Raw genomic sequence first — 18,405 nt, 5'->3', positions numbered from 1 at the left:
CACTACCACACATACATCCACAATAGCATCTTCAGCCTCCACTGCACGGTCCCTCTGTTCCTGTAGAAATTACTATGGCCAAAGATGAAATCTTCACTCTCTGAAATCTACAGCCAGATAGATGACAGCGTGATGGAAGGAAAGAGTACATTGAGTGTCTTATCGATCCACCTGCCAGCCCGTGAATGGCAGGTAATAAAAATTTATTGAAAATTAGAAAAAAAAATGTCACTTATTCTGATGCCACTGAAAGGGAGTGCTGATGTTGCATAGGAATAAATCCCTCCTCCCTCAGCACTAAACCGTCATCTTCCCAACCAGCCAACCCTCCAAACAGCACGGATTTAAAAATCTTGCAATTTTATTTGCATATAAAGGCCGCTAGATATAGAATATCACAATAAATTTAAAGAAACAACTGCTTTCCTAAATTTCATTAACAAGATAACGTAAAATAGAATAAAGCTCAACAGCATTTACAATGGGAAAACAGAAATGACTATTAGCGACAATATTTTGTGCTAGCGCAGATTGCATCGACACACAGTGCAAAATGGGGGGTGGGGTAGGGAGAAGGAAGTAAGAAGACAATTCAGGGTATTTAAATATAAAGGACAACTAAGCCTTATTTTAGTCAGCTTCCATTGCATCCATTTAAATCTATACACGCCTGCGACTGTACCTAGAAGTAACTCAAGCTCTTTAAGACCTTGAGTTCTGAGAAAATGTGTCAGCTCCTTCGGACTTCTGATGCCCTGCTTCAAGCACCCCTTTACAGTTGTACTGTCCTTGGCAATATTAAACTCCTAACTTAGTCATAATACACAAAAAATATTTATATATATAAACCCATATTGAAAAGGAGTCTGTACGCTCTTTTTTCTTTTTTTCTTACTGCATGAAATACCTGCTCTTGACAGATTCCATTTCCATATTTTTAAAGCTAAAATAATTTAAAAGAAACAAACATACAATGAATCCTTGTATAACCACAATATGGATCTCACTAGCTAAGCCATCCTCTAAAAGAGGGCCGTTTTCTTCCCTCGACACAGCTTTTTTTATAGTGACAGTGTTGCAGAGAAGTCTTTTCCACGCCTACTTCTGTTGAAAAGATTGTTCTAAATCCAGGCCACATCTGCAAAAAAGAAGCATTCCCAAGAAAAACAACAACAACAACAAAACATCAAAAAATAAAATACTTCAGACAATACTCTTAAACAGTTGTGCAAATCTGGGTGGTTTTTAAAACACTGCCTACCTGTTTCTTTCTTTTTTTTTTTTTTTGTCTTTTTTTTTCCCAGCTTAAAGCATATTAAAATAAGACTTTTGTCACCTTTTCAAAAGAAAGCTTGGCTGTCCTTTGGCGAACACTAACAATTTACAATGGCGTGGCCTTTGAGAAAACAGAAGTCATTTTACAAATTCACAACGCTCCTTTGATTCCAAATGGATGCCCCATTAAAAAAAAAAAAATAAAGAAGCACAACCTCTAGCATCATTTGTGTTCCAGTAATTTACAAAAAGAACTCACATGATCTGGAAATAAACAAGGAAGAGAACGTAAGTTTATAATTAGAAAAATGGCAGTTTTTAGACCTTTCCTCACATTCCAATTGGGCATTTGGAGGTTCAGGAACCCTGTGGGTTTGGAAGGTCGAATATAATTGGAGGGTTGGTCGGTTGAAAGCTGACTGTACACGTTGAGGCATTGATGTACGTTGTGTAACCATCGGTCATAATGCCGTAACCTGTGAAGACAGAGTGTCACACTTACTGTAAAATATATAAATAACAGTGACTCAATGCAGGGCCATCAGACAAGGAAAACAAAAGGTCTTTGCCAGTGGGCAGTGAGATGAAATTCAGTAGAGCATCCCCCAGATATTACAGCTTTCAGAAGCTGCCTCCCGATTTTATTTTCTTTAAAGGGAGAATCCTCTACTTCCAAGAAAAGTGATTCTTCTTTCTTTATTTCAACACTAGATTTGAAAGTGATTCTTCTTTCTTTATTTCAACACTAGATTTGTTGGGGAGAGGGCTGTGATTTCTCTACTAGTGAAAATAAAGACAAGACACCTTTTCCTCTTTTTAAAACATGATTTTCATTTCAAAGTCCTTGTATTGACTACTGAGTTCCAGGGAAGAGAATGAGTAACGTAAGAAACCCCTCAGGGGCAAACACATCCATCATCCAAACCTCAAATGGGCTTCAGGACAGGTGAGAAGGGAAAGAGTATTGCATTGGGAGTTGGGAGAGGTGAATGCTTAGCTTCCTTACCTATAAAATAAGCTCTAAACTGCCTCAATGAAAGTTAACAGTAAGTGACCTTATCTTACTTGAACTGTGTGGCTTTAATGCTGAGTTCCATTTCATTCAAAAGAATCAGGTAATCAAATGTCCAAGTGATCTGGACACCAGAGGACACTGCTTCCTACGCTTACCTGGACACTGGATCAAGCAAAAACACTTCCCATAGGCAGTATAAACCTCTTGTGACCTATTGGAAGAAAGCTAAGAAAGTTTCTCTGGGTCTTTAGTACGTATATTCCTTTTATAAGTTTTAACATGTTGAAATTTCTAGCAGGTTTGCAAATTTGCACATTTCCCTGGATACCTTATTTTGTCTTACAGCCTCTGCAATTAAGTTTGTAATTCTATGTTGGTATCAGGCTCTTATGGCACAGAAAAATACGTCTGTGAAAAAAGAAAATTATCAGGACTTATAGAAATAACTGATAAGATTTTTTTTTTCCTTCCATTTGCTAAAACTTCTCCAAGTAAGCCTGTGGAGAGCTTAATGAGGGTCAATGGAAAAATTTCTTAAGAAAGGAAAAGAAGCATTTCAAATGTGCACTGTTTAGTTCTGGGGTCATAAAATCTTGTTATCTCTCTCCATCAAGAGGTTGGTATTTGCCCTCTCTCTGCCCTCTTCAGCTGTCTTAAGCGAATAAAAGCAAGACAAAGTTTATTTGAATATGATCTCCTCTCTTTTAAGCAAGTTTATTATTTTGGGAATTCAGTGGAATTCCCCAATTGTCTGGCTAGTTTAAAGCTAGTTAATGATTTTTTAAAAAAAAAGATGAAATGCAAACTTATAGGCACGATGCAGGAATTCAAACCTGATAACTGCTCCCCAGAAATGCTATTTAGACACCATCTCCCATCCTATTCCCTCCCCGCAGCCTGTATCATGCCTTAGAGAAGTGCCTTCCTTTTCAGGGAGTATGGCTTAAAGTCAGGGCAGGATGACATCCACTCTTGGGGAGCCACCCTCCTCTGCCACTGCTTTCCATCCACTCAGCTCATGCCTGACTTGGAGCAAGATGGACTTTCTTTGGCCTCTGTAGGATGATTTTCAATATGCTGTTTACTACCTGCCTAGCCAGGAAGCCACTGGATTGAGGGCTTTGAAAAGCAAACTTTACTTTTTGCTGTGTCAGGCCTAAACTCCTCACCTGTTGCAGGTTCATAAATAACTCCAGAGAACAGCCGTAAGCAGGGGCTGGAGTCAATATGGAGGCTGCCTACATACATGCACCCACTGCACACAAATGTCTGTAACCAGGAGAGGCCGGTACGGCCAGAAAACCTAAGGCCTGCTGAAAGAGGCCTCGGGTCTGTCCCAAGGCCCAGTTACCCCTGGTTTGAAAAAGTCCGGAGAGACAAAACTACAGTCCTGAAGATTCCCGTGAGGCTTTCCGGTTCTGTGAACTTGATTCTAGATTACCTGGGAAAGCAGAAAACAGCAACTGGACCAGTTCCCACCTAGGGGAGATTTAATTATGCTGTTTAACCTCAGCCCGGGCTTATAGCACTGATGATTTCTGAGGAGTCTGAAATGGTTTTCTGAGATCAGTGAGGAAATGTCTGCCTGCACATGTGTGGGTTCTGTCACTTCGGTTCTGTATCTTTCATTGTACATCCAAAGTTATTTTTTAGACAAAGTCTTGTCTTCCTGGGTCTTTGTGTGCATTCCATATGAAACACAATATTTAGGTAGAAGAAGACATAGAAGTTATTTAGTCTAAAATGCAGGCCATTTCTTCTGATGCTCTTAAAGAGAAGATCTGTCCTTTATTCCCTCAGGGCTTCTCTACAAGCGGTGGTTATCAAACATTCTTCACTGGAGCCCTGAGATTCCAGAAATTGTCTGGGGTTAGTGCTGGGTTTTCCAAAAGGTGATTTCTTACTCTCCACTCTGCTTAAAAGAGAGCAGCTCCACACAAAACACTTCTCAGCTTTACATATGTGCTTCTCCTAAGATTTCATCTCATGAAAGGGTTCCGCTGGGAAAAAGAGTTTGGAAACCACCACGCCAATAACTCCTGGTGTAACTAAGGTCCCCACTGTGAATGAGATCACGGATAATGACCCAACATGTTGTGAACTCCTTTCTCCCGGTCTTACCTTCATGGATTCCACCAAACACATGGAGTTTGGGCCGGACTCGCCTCTGGACTGTGTTTAAAAGCTCCACGCAGCCCACTCTCTGAAGCTCCTTTGGAACCCAGTCTCGAAAACCTAAGAGTAAAATGCAATCAATACTTTTAATTTTCTGTCTCCAGGTAAGGTTTCAGTTAGACTTTCAGGAAGCCATAACTCACAGAAGGTTTATTACATGATCTGTAATCCTAGCCTCTCCATTAACGCTCACAATGGCTTTTAAGGAACTTTTCACTCGTCACTTTGTCTTCTTTAGGTTCTTGATTTTTTTTTTCTTTTTGGTTTCCCTTTTTTTTTTCTTCCTGTTAATTAACATTTTTTTTTTTTTTTTTCTGTGAGGGATTTGATTTATTCAGCCCTGGGTTTCAACTCTTCATGGGCCCAATGACCTTTATTCCCTGTAGTCCTATAAGCTCTCTTTTTCTCTCAATTCAGTTACTTTCTCTCTCTCTCTCTCTTTTTTTTTATTGTATCTCTCTTATAGCAGTCTACTTCAAGATGGTTCAAAGAAGAAGGGCTAGCAAGGGCTTCCTGGAAACTGGCCACAAGATACCTTGCTCTCTTTATTTTCTTTTTCTTTTTTAAATTTTTGGCTAAGCCATGTGGCCTGCAGGATCTTACTTCCCCGACCAGGACTTGAACCCCCACCCCCTGCAGTGGAAGTGTGGAGTCTTAACCACTGTGCCGCCAGGGAAGTCCCACCTTATTCTCTTTAGACACATCAACTCTTAACCCTTGGTTCCTGATGACCCAAGCTTGGGAATGCCAAGTTCCTCCTCCAGTCTCCTCTTCAACAATAGTGCAACCACGGTGACCCTGTGGTGGCATGCAGCAAGCTGGGGCTGATTGACTATCTTATGCAAAAGCCACTTAGTTCTAAGTCTAATGCAAAAAAATCCATAAAAACTGACATCAATTATAGCAAAAGTCAGCTATCTGAATGATTATGGCCCGGAATGGAATCCAGTCACCTCAGTGGGATGGGGTATAAAGAAAGCAGATAGGACAAAAGGCTAAATCATAATCAGTGGGAACCCATTCCATAGCTCCATTAGTTGATTTCTGCTATTCAGAAATGATCAGGCAGAAAGGGACAGGCCAGCTTATTCCACTTTGTTTGGCAAACGGTAAAAATGAAGGTTTAGCATCTCTGTAAAGACGTGTTGGCTCGTGAGCAGCCAGAAAATATGGGAAAAACACCAGATACAAGTAGGGGCCCTATAAAAATCCAATCAGGGATTTCAAAACTTTGTTAATTAGAGGGAAAAGTCTCTAATCCACAGTGATTGGCATATTCCCTCATGGATGTGTTTTTCTTGAAGAGGGAAAACATCTCATTTCACATGCAATCACCTAAGAAAGTGTCTTGCTCGTACCATAATAGTGAAGTCCCATGTGCCATGTCTCCCTTAGCAGAAGAGAATTCAAGGTCAATCCCCACGCCCACCTCCTACCTCCTAGTCTAGAATGTTCACAAGAATCCCAATAACTACACTGATTAAGGCTCAACATTACCTTATGAAAACTTTGCCTGACATTTTATTTTGGAACTCCCTGATGTAGATCTTACTCTGCTATATGCACAGCCACTCTCTGGATTACTCCATCTTTACTACAAAGAGAGGGATGGTAGCCTCTCTATGAAGAGTTCCTGGAATGGGGCTTCCCTGGTGGCGCAGTGGTAGAGAGTCCGCCTGCCGATGCAGGGGACACGGGTTCGTGCCCCGGTCCGGGAGGATCCCACATGCCGCAGAGCGGCTGGGCCCGTGAGCCATAGCCACTGAGCCTGCGCGTCCGGAGGCTGTGCTCCGCAACGGGAGAGGCCACAACAGTGAGAGGTCAGAGTACCGCAAAAAAAAAAGAAAAAAAAAAGGGTTCCTGGAATGTCTGAATTCTTTGGGGGCCAGAATGCCACTTGCTTTGTACCAAAATTAATGACTTGATGAAGTCTGTGAATGAACTGTTCTGTTCAAAGTTTTATTCCAAATGTAAATGTTTCTATGCTGAGGATGCCCACGTCCCTTACAGTAAACAGCCTAAGGGGGATGAAGCCTGCACCCAACTAGGCTGCTCAGGGGAAGGATCAAGTTGGCTGGGATGTGGTCTCTGTAGGGTCTCACTGTGTAACTCATGCTGAGCAGAATATTCAGCCAGCAATTTAATGATCTGGTTAGTCTCTAATGATTGCAAAATAGGGAACTTAATTAATCATGACTTGATAAAGGTTATTGATAAGTATAATCTTGTAAAGTATGGAGGGGGTAGGATGGGGTAGGGAAAGAGCAAGGGGATGGTGATTCTGAAGCTCTGAAAAAAGTCAGGAAGTGCTGATCTTGTGCAAATCTGTACAAGTTCCCTGTCTGCAACAGAGCTGCCTTCCCTTCTCTTGCTTCCCTCCCACCCCCCCATCATGAAACTGTGCCACTGTGGCTCATGCCCTGGTCCTCCCTTCCGCTGTTTCTTTGTGAAACACAGAGCACTTCCCTTGTAAGGGCAGGAAGGCAGCACTAAGTGGCGTGAAGGGGAAAATATCTACAAAGATTAAATTCACATTAGGGGATGCGTGTTAGATTTTTTATTTTTCAGGCCGACAGAGGAGGGAAGTGACATGGAGAGTAACCCCAAACCACAGGAAAAAAATGATGAACATCATTTATTTTTGTACTGTTTTCCTCCTCTCTCCAAAGCAAGATGATCACGAAAACTTTTCTAGCCCTTGTTGAGAGGATAGATTTCATGTTATGTGGTTTTTAATATAATTTTTTAAAAGAGGAAACTCTCCTACTAAAAGGGAAACATCTGGATTGCCTGAGCATACCTTAGTTTGACGAGGAAGGCTGCTGGTGTAATAGACACCCAGTAGATGGGCAGATCAAGGTGGTAGTCCTGTTTGAAAAATGTTCTGTGGCTAAGCCAAACCACTAACAAGCTCATGAATAATTAGAAGATTATTACATAAATCAAACAATCACCTTCTGACCTATAATCTGGGTGACTGAAGGTAGCTTTGAAGCATATTGGCAATCTAAACCTGGATGTAGGTTCACTGTATCTATAAGATGAGTATCTTTAAGTAATATTCAACGTAAGTCCTTACCAAACACCTTAGCTAAAAAAAGAAAAAAAAAGGATTCTTTTCTTGTATAATTAGCTCGATGTTATACTTAAAGATCTCCTAGGTTCTACTATTATATGGGAAAGGAAAATGAACTACTTTGAACAAAAATTTCCATCATTTCATTACCGTTCAAAAGCCCTGTGATTGGGAGGTCTGTGTCTTCCTTCCATTCCCCATCCCACTCCCTCACTCCAAAGTGAATATAGTTCTTAAAATAAATTATCAAGCTCCAAAGACTGTGGTGCTCTATACTCATTTGATTTTCCCTGACCTGACTAAATCAAAAAATTTAATTTCAAGAACACCTGTAAGCCCAGCAGAACTGCTGAGTTCAGTTATCATACTGGGTTTCTTTAAAGACACTGACTTTTCTTTTCGTATTCACTTTTTTTTTTTTTTGGAGGAAAATGATTATGTCCCTGAAGCATTATTTATTATGCTTGGGGAAAAAAGGCATCACGTATGACGAAAGCACACCTTTGCTTCACTTACCGAGAGGAGGTCCGTGTGTCATGAGTATGTCGACACCCTCGGGGATAAGGTTCCACTTGTCCAGCAGAGACTGACCTCTGGGCAGGTTAAAGCCCCAGCCATTAAACCACGGGGTCCTTTGGGGGAGATAATGCACATGGTATCAGGCCAGCAGAGCCAGTTTCTGCTCTACACTATTTCTCTCTCGCACATTCCCCCCTGGTTTGCATTGCTCTCTTTTCTCTTTTTGATGGTTGGCCCTGGCAGCAGGATGCTTTTTTGTTGACGGCTTCAAAACCAATTCATTTGAAAGCAAGTGTGGAGCCTACAAATTGTTCAACTAGAAAGAGGCACAAGAGTCTTTACAGTGGAGACTTTCCCAGCAGACCTCTATCAAAATCTTAACAATGCTTTGTCTTCCCCCAAATCTCAGTGCTTCCTAAAGATGCCCAGCCCAGATCCGAAGCGTGTCCATCCTTCCTGTAGTGCCTCAGGGCTAAGAAATTCCATCAGTCCTCCTTCTTCCTTCCCATCACCGTGGAATGGCTTCACTAGAAAGATTCTTACTGAAATCCTTGGGGAAAAGGGCAAGTGCTCTGAAGGCAGAAACCGCCACACATAGAGATGTTCTGAACATCCCGGACTGAGAATGCTGAAAATATACTGCGGGGGGCGGGGGGTGGTGGTTCTGAAAGGTGAGGTGGGACACTGAACAAAAAGCCAAAGTGGAACTTTCCTCCGGTCACCAAAGAGAAGATTTCTGGGGACACCCCTGTTCACTCTGGAATCCAATCTCCTGACAGTGAATGTGAGCATTCCACCCTCTCGGGAACTTCTGCTCCAGGAATAAGTTTCTGAGATTGATGCTCTACGTAGAAACGAATGGCGTCTTTGTCCATCCAGTGAGCATTTCTAACTGGAGCTGAAAACGTCTCTACCATTTATAATAACGGGAGAATGATCAATTTTTCTCTACAAATACTACAGGCTACATCACATCAGAACAAAACAGTTCCCAGTGCTGTCCTATTCCCAAACATCTAGATGTAACCATTATTTTTTGAAACTGACCCTCTTTGTCCTGGAGGAGAATTCCAATTTGCTAGGGCGTATGCATCAAAGACAAGTTGGTCAATATTCTGGCTAAGCCCAACTTTTCCCTTCAGCTTAAGCTGCCTCTTCCACGCCTACTGAGAGAGGTAACCCTGTGTACAAGAGCACCTGGTCTGTCACAGCTAATCAAAGAGGGGGCGTTATTATTTAAATCCAATCATGGCCCAGACTAACCAGTGTCTTTCAAGACTCTGCACTCAGAAACACTAACCATCATTCATTTGGTGGTGGGCATGCGTAGTCAAGGCCAGAGGTGAAAGGATGGCCCCTGAAAGCCATGTGAAAATCCACCTTACAGGTAAGAACCGCAGTTCCCACTGAGGTGCCTGAGAGAGTAAGTTCAAGAGATAAGAGACTGTGTGGCCTCAGCTAGAAAAAGAGAAACCAAGGAAGTATCTGGCTTGGTCCCTAACCATCTTCCAAGTCCCTGAGCCATCCTCAGGAAGCTTACTTGTAATAACAATAGCTATATAACAACAATAATCATTATTAAAGTTATTATTTATTGAGTGTTTGCTCTAGGTCAAGGTACTATTCTAAGTACTTTATTTGTACTGACACACTGAAGCCTCACAACCAGCTCATGAGGTGGGTGCTGTTATTAACCACATTTTACAGATGAGGAAAATGAGGTAAAGAGAGGTCAATTAAATACAGCCAATAAATTGGACATAAACCCAAGCAGTTTGGTTCCAAAACCCAGACTCTTAACCTGCATGCAATTCCCCTTCTTATATACTACCTGAATTAACTTACTACTTGCCCTGAGTGAGCCCCCTCTGTACTCTTTCAAGTTTGAGTGTCTTATTGCTTGAAGCCAAATGAGCACTGGACTAAAATAATACAGCCATAAGATGCTGAAGTGCCCACCAATGGTTTTTGCCTAGTCAGCTCTTTCTGCCTTCTTTTGGTAACAACATTTTAATTTCTTATGGAGTACCTTTCCCTCCCCCGCTCAGTACATGTGCTCTGGTAAGGCTGACTCATCCCTGCTCAGAATGAAGCACGTATGGCCTCTCCGTGAGCAGTGATTGGTCTAGGGATGTGCATATGACCCAAGTTGGGCCAATGAGCGTCATCCTCAGGATTTTGTTGGTGCTACCTAAAGAGAAGTCATAGTTTCCTCTCTTTCCTATCTTGAGAACTACGTAAGCCTGCTACTGCCTGGGAGCTATCTCAGCCACCATGCGGATAGCTTGTGCTTGAGAAGCAAATCACCACAAAGAATGCCAAGCCAAGAAGCAGAGTGCCTTGATGACCTTGCTGGACACGGGGAACCAGCTGTGCCTGAAGCCAATCACATTTTTCTTCCAAGTATATAAGCCAGTAAAATCCTTTTCTTCTTATTAGCTTGAGTTAGATCCCGTTTCTTGCAACTGAAAGAGTCCTAATATATACAGTTACTGTATTTAGTGTAGAAACGACCTATGTACCTATTGGCAATGATTACCCACCCCCCAAGATGTCCACGTCCTAATTCCCGGAACCTATAAATATATTACCTTACATGGCAAAGGTGGATTAAAAATTTGTTTGGGAGCTAATCAGCTGACCTTAAACTAGGGAGATTATCCTGGATTACCTAGGAGGACCCAGTGAAACCACAAGGTCCCTAAAAGTGGAGAAGGGAGGTAGAAGAGGAAATTAAAGAGGCGCAGTGTAAGAAGGACTCAACCTGCTGTTGATGGCTTTGAAAAGGAAGGAAGAGGAACATAAAGCCAAGGAATGTGGGCAGCGTCAAGAAGCTGGAAAAGGTAAGGAGAGAAAACAAATGCTCACACAGAGCCTCCAGAAAGGAACACAGCCCTGCCGACACCTGGATTTCAGCCCAGTGAGACCCACGCCAGGTTTCTGACCAACAGATTGTGAAGTAATAAATGTGTCATTTTAGATGAATGGATAAAGAAGATGTGGTATATATATACAATGGAATACTACTCAGCCATAAAAAAGAATCAGATTTTGCCATTTGCAGCAACATGGATGGACTTGGAGGGTCTAATGTTAAGTGAAATAAGTCAGACAGAGAAAGGCAAATACTGTATGATATCACTTACATGTGGAATCTAAAAAATGCAGCAAACTAGTGAATATAACAAAAAATAAGCAGACTCACCAGATATAGAGAACAAGCTGGTGGTTACCAGCAGAGAGAGGGGAGGAAGGAAGGGCAATATAGGGGTAGGGGAGTAAGAGGTACAAACTATTAGGTCTAAAAGAAGCTACAAGGATATATTGTACAACACGGGGAATATAGCCAATATTTTATAATAACTATAAATGGAATATAACCTTCAAAAATTGTGAACCACTATATTGTATGCCTGTATATATAATATTGTACAGCAACTAAACTTCAATTAAAAAATACATTAAAAAATAAATATATGTTGTTTTATGCCACTAAATTTGTGGTGATTTGTTACAGCAGCAATAGAAAACTAATACGGTATCTAAACTGTCTGAGCTGGTTATAAAGTCCACGGAGTGTGAGTGGCCTGAGTCTCACCTGGTACACAGCATGTGTTCAATCAACACGGCCCTTCCACAGCCACACTGTCTTGCTCAGCTAGGTGCAATGCTTTTGGTTTCCTCTGAGGAAAAGACAGCGCTCACTTTCTTATCCCAGTCTGTCAGGGATGCACCAGGCATCGTGGGTATGGGGGTGAGGCCTCATAGACCCTTTCAGAGCTTAATGAGTCAACCCTGCTCTCTCTTGCTTTCTAGGACTCCCGGACGGCAGGATCTTAAACATTTTCATTAGACTCTAAAATAGAGTTTTCCCAGTTTGGGATACCCATCTTTCCCCTTTACTTTACAATAATAACCCTCTTCCAAGATTTGTTTTAAAAGTAAAAAGAAAAAAAAAAAGACAAGTTCCGAACCCAATGAAGACTCAGTGAGCATTCTGGCATGAGAGAGAGAAAAATAAGCAAAAACATCTGTTTTCCTAGATTTTGCAAACAAGCTTCTGGGCCTATGGTTCCTGTCTGAATGGCGAATAAAGAAGGGTTTGAAAGAGTCCCAAGCACACCCAAGTAGTTGGTTCAATGAGGGGCTCTGATTTCACTGCCAGAGTCTGAGGGCAGTCAGCCCCTGAACCCCGAGGATATCCCAGGGGCTTCCAGAGTCAAAGAACGGGACTTACTTTTTTCACTCTTTCCAGTTTTCCCTCATAGAATTTTCTCTTGGAAACCTACAGCCCTATCCCCCCAGGAAATGCTCAGTTTTACAAGTGCTCTGTAAAAGATTAAGGCAGGTCCATGGTCTAGAGGTCCCTTAAATTTTATTTGGTTAATGTTAAGCCTGTGACAAAGCCCAGACATTTCCAAGTTAAGGGTAAACTTTGAAAATGTTGGGCTTTTCTTTTGACTCAAACCTGTATGTACATGAGACAGAGGTTAAGTTATATGAAAGCGAACATTTATTAAGCCCCTGATACGTTTTTTACGTAGGGGTTTGGTTTTACATAGGCTATGACATTTAACTCCTCATAACAATACTTGGGCTAGGTATTATCAGCTCTGTTTTTAGATAAAAAAACTGAAGATCAGTGATATCAAGTAATTTGTTCACTTTCTTGGGATTAGTAAGTGGTGGAACCGAGATCTGAACCCAGATCTGCTGGCTGCAAAGCCGGTGTTCTTTCTTTGCACAATGCTGAACTAAAACCTTCCAGCCCAGTTTTGGTTTTGGCTCTCACATACATAAAGTAAACAGGGCTGATCCATATGGTCTCTGAGGCTGTGCACTGTGCAACTCCAGAGGGCTCCACGGCATTGTGTGATGGAGGTGGCTCTTAGTGAAAATGCAGTGTGAATTCAACAATGCTGGTACGGCTTCTCTGGGATGCTTTCTGTTCCTCTAGATCCCCTAGATCAGGCCTTTTCCATAATACAGTGACCAGGAAGTGGGAAAAGCAGCCCAGTGATGGGCTCCAGCATTATCTCAGCATGGTGTAATAAATGGGGCATACAGAAATGGGAGACCCATGTGCTAATTTGCATTCTGGCATCAATTCACTAATGCACAAGACCGTTGGATAAGAGAAGGTCCTCAGTGGGCCAGTTTCCTCATCTGAGCAAAGAATGAATGGGTGAATGCGATTACGGGAGTTCAGGATTGCTTTTAGGCTGCAGAAATCTTATGCAGAAGCGCCAGACCCAAAGCAGGTATGTGCAGGGGTGTTTCTTGCCAGGGGACGGGGGGGAAGGGGCTCTGAACCTGTTCACTCACTCAGCCCCCTCCTCCTTTCTGACCTACGCCTCTGAGCACAGCTGGCAAAACCTGACACTTGATAATCTTTCTGTGATCTAGAAATCCCCAAATTCTGTCATTCTGTGCAGGCTATCAATGTTCTGAGTAACTGCTGTGAATTGCCCTCAATGAATTACCTAAATTGCCTGTAAAGGACCAAGTCCAGTGTGGGAGAAATAGCTGCACAGAGCAGAGACCGACTGTGTCAGCATCAATGAATAATGCTTTATCCAGTTGAGTTTCAACCTGAAACACGAAACCCCAGCAGTGAGCCCCCCAGGAGTTCACTGGAAAACGTGTGCACAGCCGACCTCCCGAGCCCCACAATGAGTTTTGTTCTGTAGCAGTGGGGAGGCGAGGGGGGAAAGGAGGAGGAGGGAGGAATCCAAGGGAACAATGTCTACTGCCTTGGCCAAGGACTTAATAATTAGCTGTGACTAACAAATGCCACATGGGAACCGACTTGTAAGAAAATGTCCCACAAAGCACCCTATTGCCAGTGGGCCAATCCGAGCCCATGACCGCCCCTCCTAGACAGGGATTAGAAGATCCTGGAAGCAAGGGGAGTACTTCAGCTGCCTGAAGCCAGTGGACCGAAGACTCAGACGGATGGAAGCTGGGGATGCTTTCAAGGCGCCCTCCCCCTTATACTCAGAATTAGAGGCACTTGGCCTCTCGGGGCTGAGAGTCCAGGGGCAGGTGCTGCGGGAGTTCACATTGGCAGAACTTGTTCCAAACAATGTCAATACAAAACAGGTTTGCTCCCTGGAAGCACGTTGAGATTAAATCGCTGCAAAGGTCATCTGTGTTTGCCGTACACAATGCTGTGGTGTGGGCGGAAGGGAGCTGCCGGAGCATAAATCCCAGGTTTGGACAGGTGAATGGCCGTTCACTCCCTGACCAACTTCGGTGGGGGCTGGGTGCACCCAAGGAAAGCAGGATTTGGAAATGAGCAATTGGTTCTTGTTCAGCTCAGATGGGCTACTCAGGTTCACTGCCCTGGTGTTGGTCAGTGCCGGCAAATTCCCCATGGACCCTGGGTCCTGGGCGGACTGCATCACAAAGACTTGGGATTCTTCTGAATACAGTCTCCTGGGTGCCCACTGCAGAGATTAGGGTTTGGGATTCTGCATGAAAGCTGTGAAGGGGAAAAGTGCAAGCTCACGAACACCCAGACTTAATTAAAGGGCTGGTGTGTTGGCTGTGCCACTTAAAACTATGAGAACCTGGGGGTTTTGTAAACGTTAGCCATTCTTGTTTTGGAGGCAGTGGGTACGAGTATGTATTATGGAGTCAAACAGACCCATGTTCAGTAGGTCTGCTACTTACTGGCTTCTCTGATCCTGTCTCCTCATCTTTCAAAAAGAAGCAGAATATCCACCCACGTGGATAAAGTGAGATAATGAGATAATTTATGTAAAACTTTTGGCAGAGAACTGCCATAGAGTATTAATGTGCAGCTTCTAATTTATTATGATATACATTGGCAGTGTGTGTGTATATATACACACAAACACACACAAAATTGCTCATGTTATTTTTTTCTCTCTAGAATTTCTCAAGCTATGGCTCATCAAATCACAGACCCTGCTGCTCCAGACTCTGGAAAAGTCCCCAGTGCGTAGGCAAGCATTACTAGATGGCTACATAGAGCCTGATTTCCTCCGGCTGATTACTTATTAAAAGGCACTTCCTCAGCTCACTTTTGAGTGGAAGTTTTTCAGAAAGGCACTCACTCCCTCGCCTGCCGGCTGGCTCAGTCTTGCATAGACAATCCTGTGGAATGTGAGATCACAAGGTAAAACGGTTAGTCAAGGCTGCTTAGCCGGCAAGTACAGGTAGCTAGATTTTGACAGGATTTTAAATTGGGGAAGTTCAAGGAAGGGGTTAGCTTTGGGTCCTTGGAATATGTATAATAGGGGCTCAGAGAGGTTCACTGGAGGAATCGACACACTACTAATTAAAGCCATCACCACCGCCTGGCACCTCTGGGAAAAAAAATTCAGAAACCAGGAGCCAGTTTCCACAATCCCTTTCTTTTCTAAATGGTGGTGCTTCAGAATTACAACCTCTTGCACGCCCGGCACTCCCAGCCACCATCGGCCCCTCTCCGACTACACATCACACCAGGTCCAAGGGAAGCTAATTTAACCACTGCTGGTTAAAATCACACTGCACTTCACAGCGCCTTTCACATGCCATGAAGCTGTCATGATAATTCTTGATCTCTGGCTCACCTGACAGCTCAGCCCTCCCTTGACTGCAAAGCTTCCCATCAGTTAGAAATAGCAGTTTCCCTGGCACCAGATGTGTCATCCTGAATATCCAGATGAAAGGCAGACACCTGCCCCGCTCCCCTGCTTGCTTCCCTTTCTCTCCATAGCTCTGGAGTGGAGTTTGTTTAAGAAGCCAGCCTTCTCCCTCCCCAAGTCCCTCCACTCGGCAGCCTGGAAGTTACTCTTCCGTGCAATTAAAAGGCTGTCTTGCATTAGCCCACGGAAGAACGTCACATCTTGTGCAGCAAAGACACGCACATGGTAATTGACATCACTAGGAGAGAGATGCAAAGCTTAACTTCAGGGCAAGATTGACACCTCTGGGCAGCTGCCTGGGAAGCCTGCCTCACCCAAACCAGGACTCAGCTGCCTCCAAAGGGCAGTGCCGGCTTCTCTCACACCAGCTGTCTAGTCCCATCACTTCACTATGGCTTTGTAGCTTGGTCTTTTGTTATAAGGTCCTTGGGATGAAAAGAGATCCTGTTTTTTTTTTTTTTAATTTATTTATTTTAGGCCGTGTTGGGTCTTCGTTGCTGTGCGTGGGCTTCTCAACGCGGTGGCTTCTCCCGTTGCGGAGCACGGGCTCTAGGCATGTATGCTTCAGTAGTTGTGGCACGCGGGCTCAGCAGCTGTGACTCACGGGCTCCAGAGCACAGGCTCAGTAGTTGTGGCGCACGGGCTCAGCTGCTCCGTGGCATGTGGGATCCTCCCAGACCAGGGCTGCATTGGCAGGCGGATTCTTAACCACTGCGCCACCAGGGAAGCCCCCAAGAAATCTTATTTTGATAAAGGGAAGGCCTGGTTGAATAATATGGTCTGCTGCCATAGACAGGATAGGAACAAATCATACCCAAGGTAGTCACCTGAGGCCCATGAGCTACAAATAGGGGTTTCGTAAACCAAGGCAGCACACACTGCTGTCTTGACAAACACGCCGACGGTGTCCCCTTTTTGTAACAAATAAGGAGCAAGTGTCAGAATTAAGCCTGTTACCCATTTTCCTCTCTTGCTGGAAAGGAGATGGCATAAGCAGAGTTTGCTTTAGGAGCCAAGGAAAAAAAAAAAAAAACCACCCTGACCTGTTTTTGAACTTGGTGTGCCCTGAATTATTAAAAATAATGTTACAGCATTTGCCTGGTCCTCCCAAGCATACCTGCCTTTAATCTTATAAACAAGTTCACAGCATGAAGAGAAAGATTTCCAATAGATTTCCTTCCCATAGGGTTGTGAGGGAGATTATTCCCATCCATCATGCAAAGAGCCTGACAGGGGAGAGGAAAGACCACGGCAGGACTTCTGTCTTGGTGGGCAGGTGAAGTGGACTTGGGGTTATGCCCTGGTGCTTCCAGAAATGGCTCTTTGTTTTGTGGCCAAGGAAATCAGAGGACCAAGTACCAGGGTACCCTGACCACGATGGGCCTTGATCTGAGCAGCCCTCAATGGAACCTGCGTTGATTGATATCTAATCCCCAGCAGGGAGAATTCCTCAAAGAGGGACATCAGGGCCAAGTCTGGAAGGAAAAGAAGGCTCAATGGGTGGAGAGGAGTAGAAAAAAGAAAAGCAGCAATCATCTTTTTTTCCACTAACATTTATTGTGGTAAAACATATATAACAAAATTTAATATTTTAACCATTTTAAGTGTATAATTCAGTGGCATTAAGTACTGCACAATGTTGTACAACCATCACCACTATCCATCTCCTGAACTTTTTCACATCCCTGATAGAAACTCTGTACCCATTGACAATAGCTCCCCATCTCTCCCTCCCCTCAGCCCCTGGCAACCACCATTCTGTTTTCTGTCTCCATAAATATGACCCCTCCAGGTACCCCATGTAAGTGGAATCTTACCATATTTGTTCTTTTGGGTCTGGCTTATTTTGCTTAGCATAATATGTTCAAGATTCATCCATGTTGTAGCATGTATCAGAAATTCATTCCTTTGTGTGGCTGAAAAATATTCCACTGTATGGGTATACAACATTCACTTTTTTTTCATCTAAGGTTTCTGTAAGTCTAGGATATGCCAGGCACTAAGCTTGGCCATAAGGCATCATGGATGATGAGTCTGAGTCCCTTCCTTCAGGAGGTACACAGGTACTGGGTTGAAAGCTCAGAGGATGGGATCAATATGGTCCTTCTGGGGCATTTAATCATTCCACAGACATGACCTGGATGCCTGTTATGAGCCGGATTCTAGCAAGGTCGTTGCTAGGAATACAAACTTGAATACAGTTTCCAGGATAAACCCACAGCTCACCATTTCATAGGTAAAGTTGCCCTGGACAGAAGTCTTTAAATGCCGGGCTTCATTCCAAAATAACCTAATTTCCAAAGAGCTTGGGGAATGTCAAAATGATCTGAGAATGAACCCAGCAATTCCAAGTGCAGACTGGATAGGAGGTGACCTGGGGCACAGCTGGCAGGACTCTGTGGGGGGAAGGTCTCCTTCCACTTCCTCCTGCACACTCCTTAAGAAAGCTCTGCAGCCAACACCAGGACCATGAAACACAGAACCACATCCTACTAGAAAATAAGCCTGAGAGGGCAGCGTGCGTCACATGCCTGGCTGGCTCTAAAGCAGGGGACAAACAGGACAGGGAAGGAGGCGGGAAGATTGCCAGGTACTCAGCAAATTCAGCAGAGAGCACCTGCCTCCACCCCTACCCTGTAGACATGTCACAGAAACCTAGCCAGAAAACAGTATTTTTCTAACTTAGA

The 18,405-nt window shown here is 43.6% G+C and overlaps 1 protein-coding gene across 2 annotated transcripts in view; it reads right to left on the bottom strand.

Annotated features, from left to right (window-relative positions):
• Window positions 1-476: 476 nt before the first annotated feature.
• Window positions 477-18,405, bottom strand: part of MPPED2 (metallophosphoesterase domain containing 2) — a 174,591-nt gene continuing 156,662 nt past the window's right edge. For both annotated transcript variants that reach the window (XM_082628448.1, XM_082628449.1), the window contains 3 exons: window positions 8,058-8,173; window positions 4,412-4,525; window positions 477-1,751 (listed from right to left, as the gene is read on the bottom strand). In XM_082628448.1, coding sequence (XP_082484574.1) covers window positions 1,633-1,751; window positions 4,412-4,525; window positions 8,058-8,173 — 349 coding nt within the window. In that variant the 3' untranslated portion in view covers window positions 477-1,632. The remainder of the gene's footprint in view (window positions 1,752-4,411; window positions 4,526-8,057; window positions 8,174-18,405) is intronic.

Source organism: Mesoplodon mirus, assembly GCF_964341445.2.
Source record: "Mesoplodon mirus genome assembly, chromosome: 7".
NCBI classification, from domain to species: domain Eukaryota; kingdom Metazoa; phylum Chordata; class Mammalia; order Artiodactyla; family Ziphiidae; genus Mesoplodon; species Mesoplodon mirus.
This window is presented reverse-complemented; position numbering and strand designations above follow the sequence as displayed.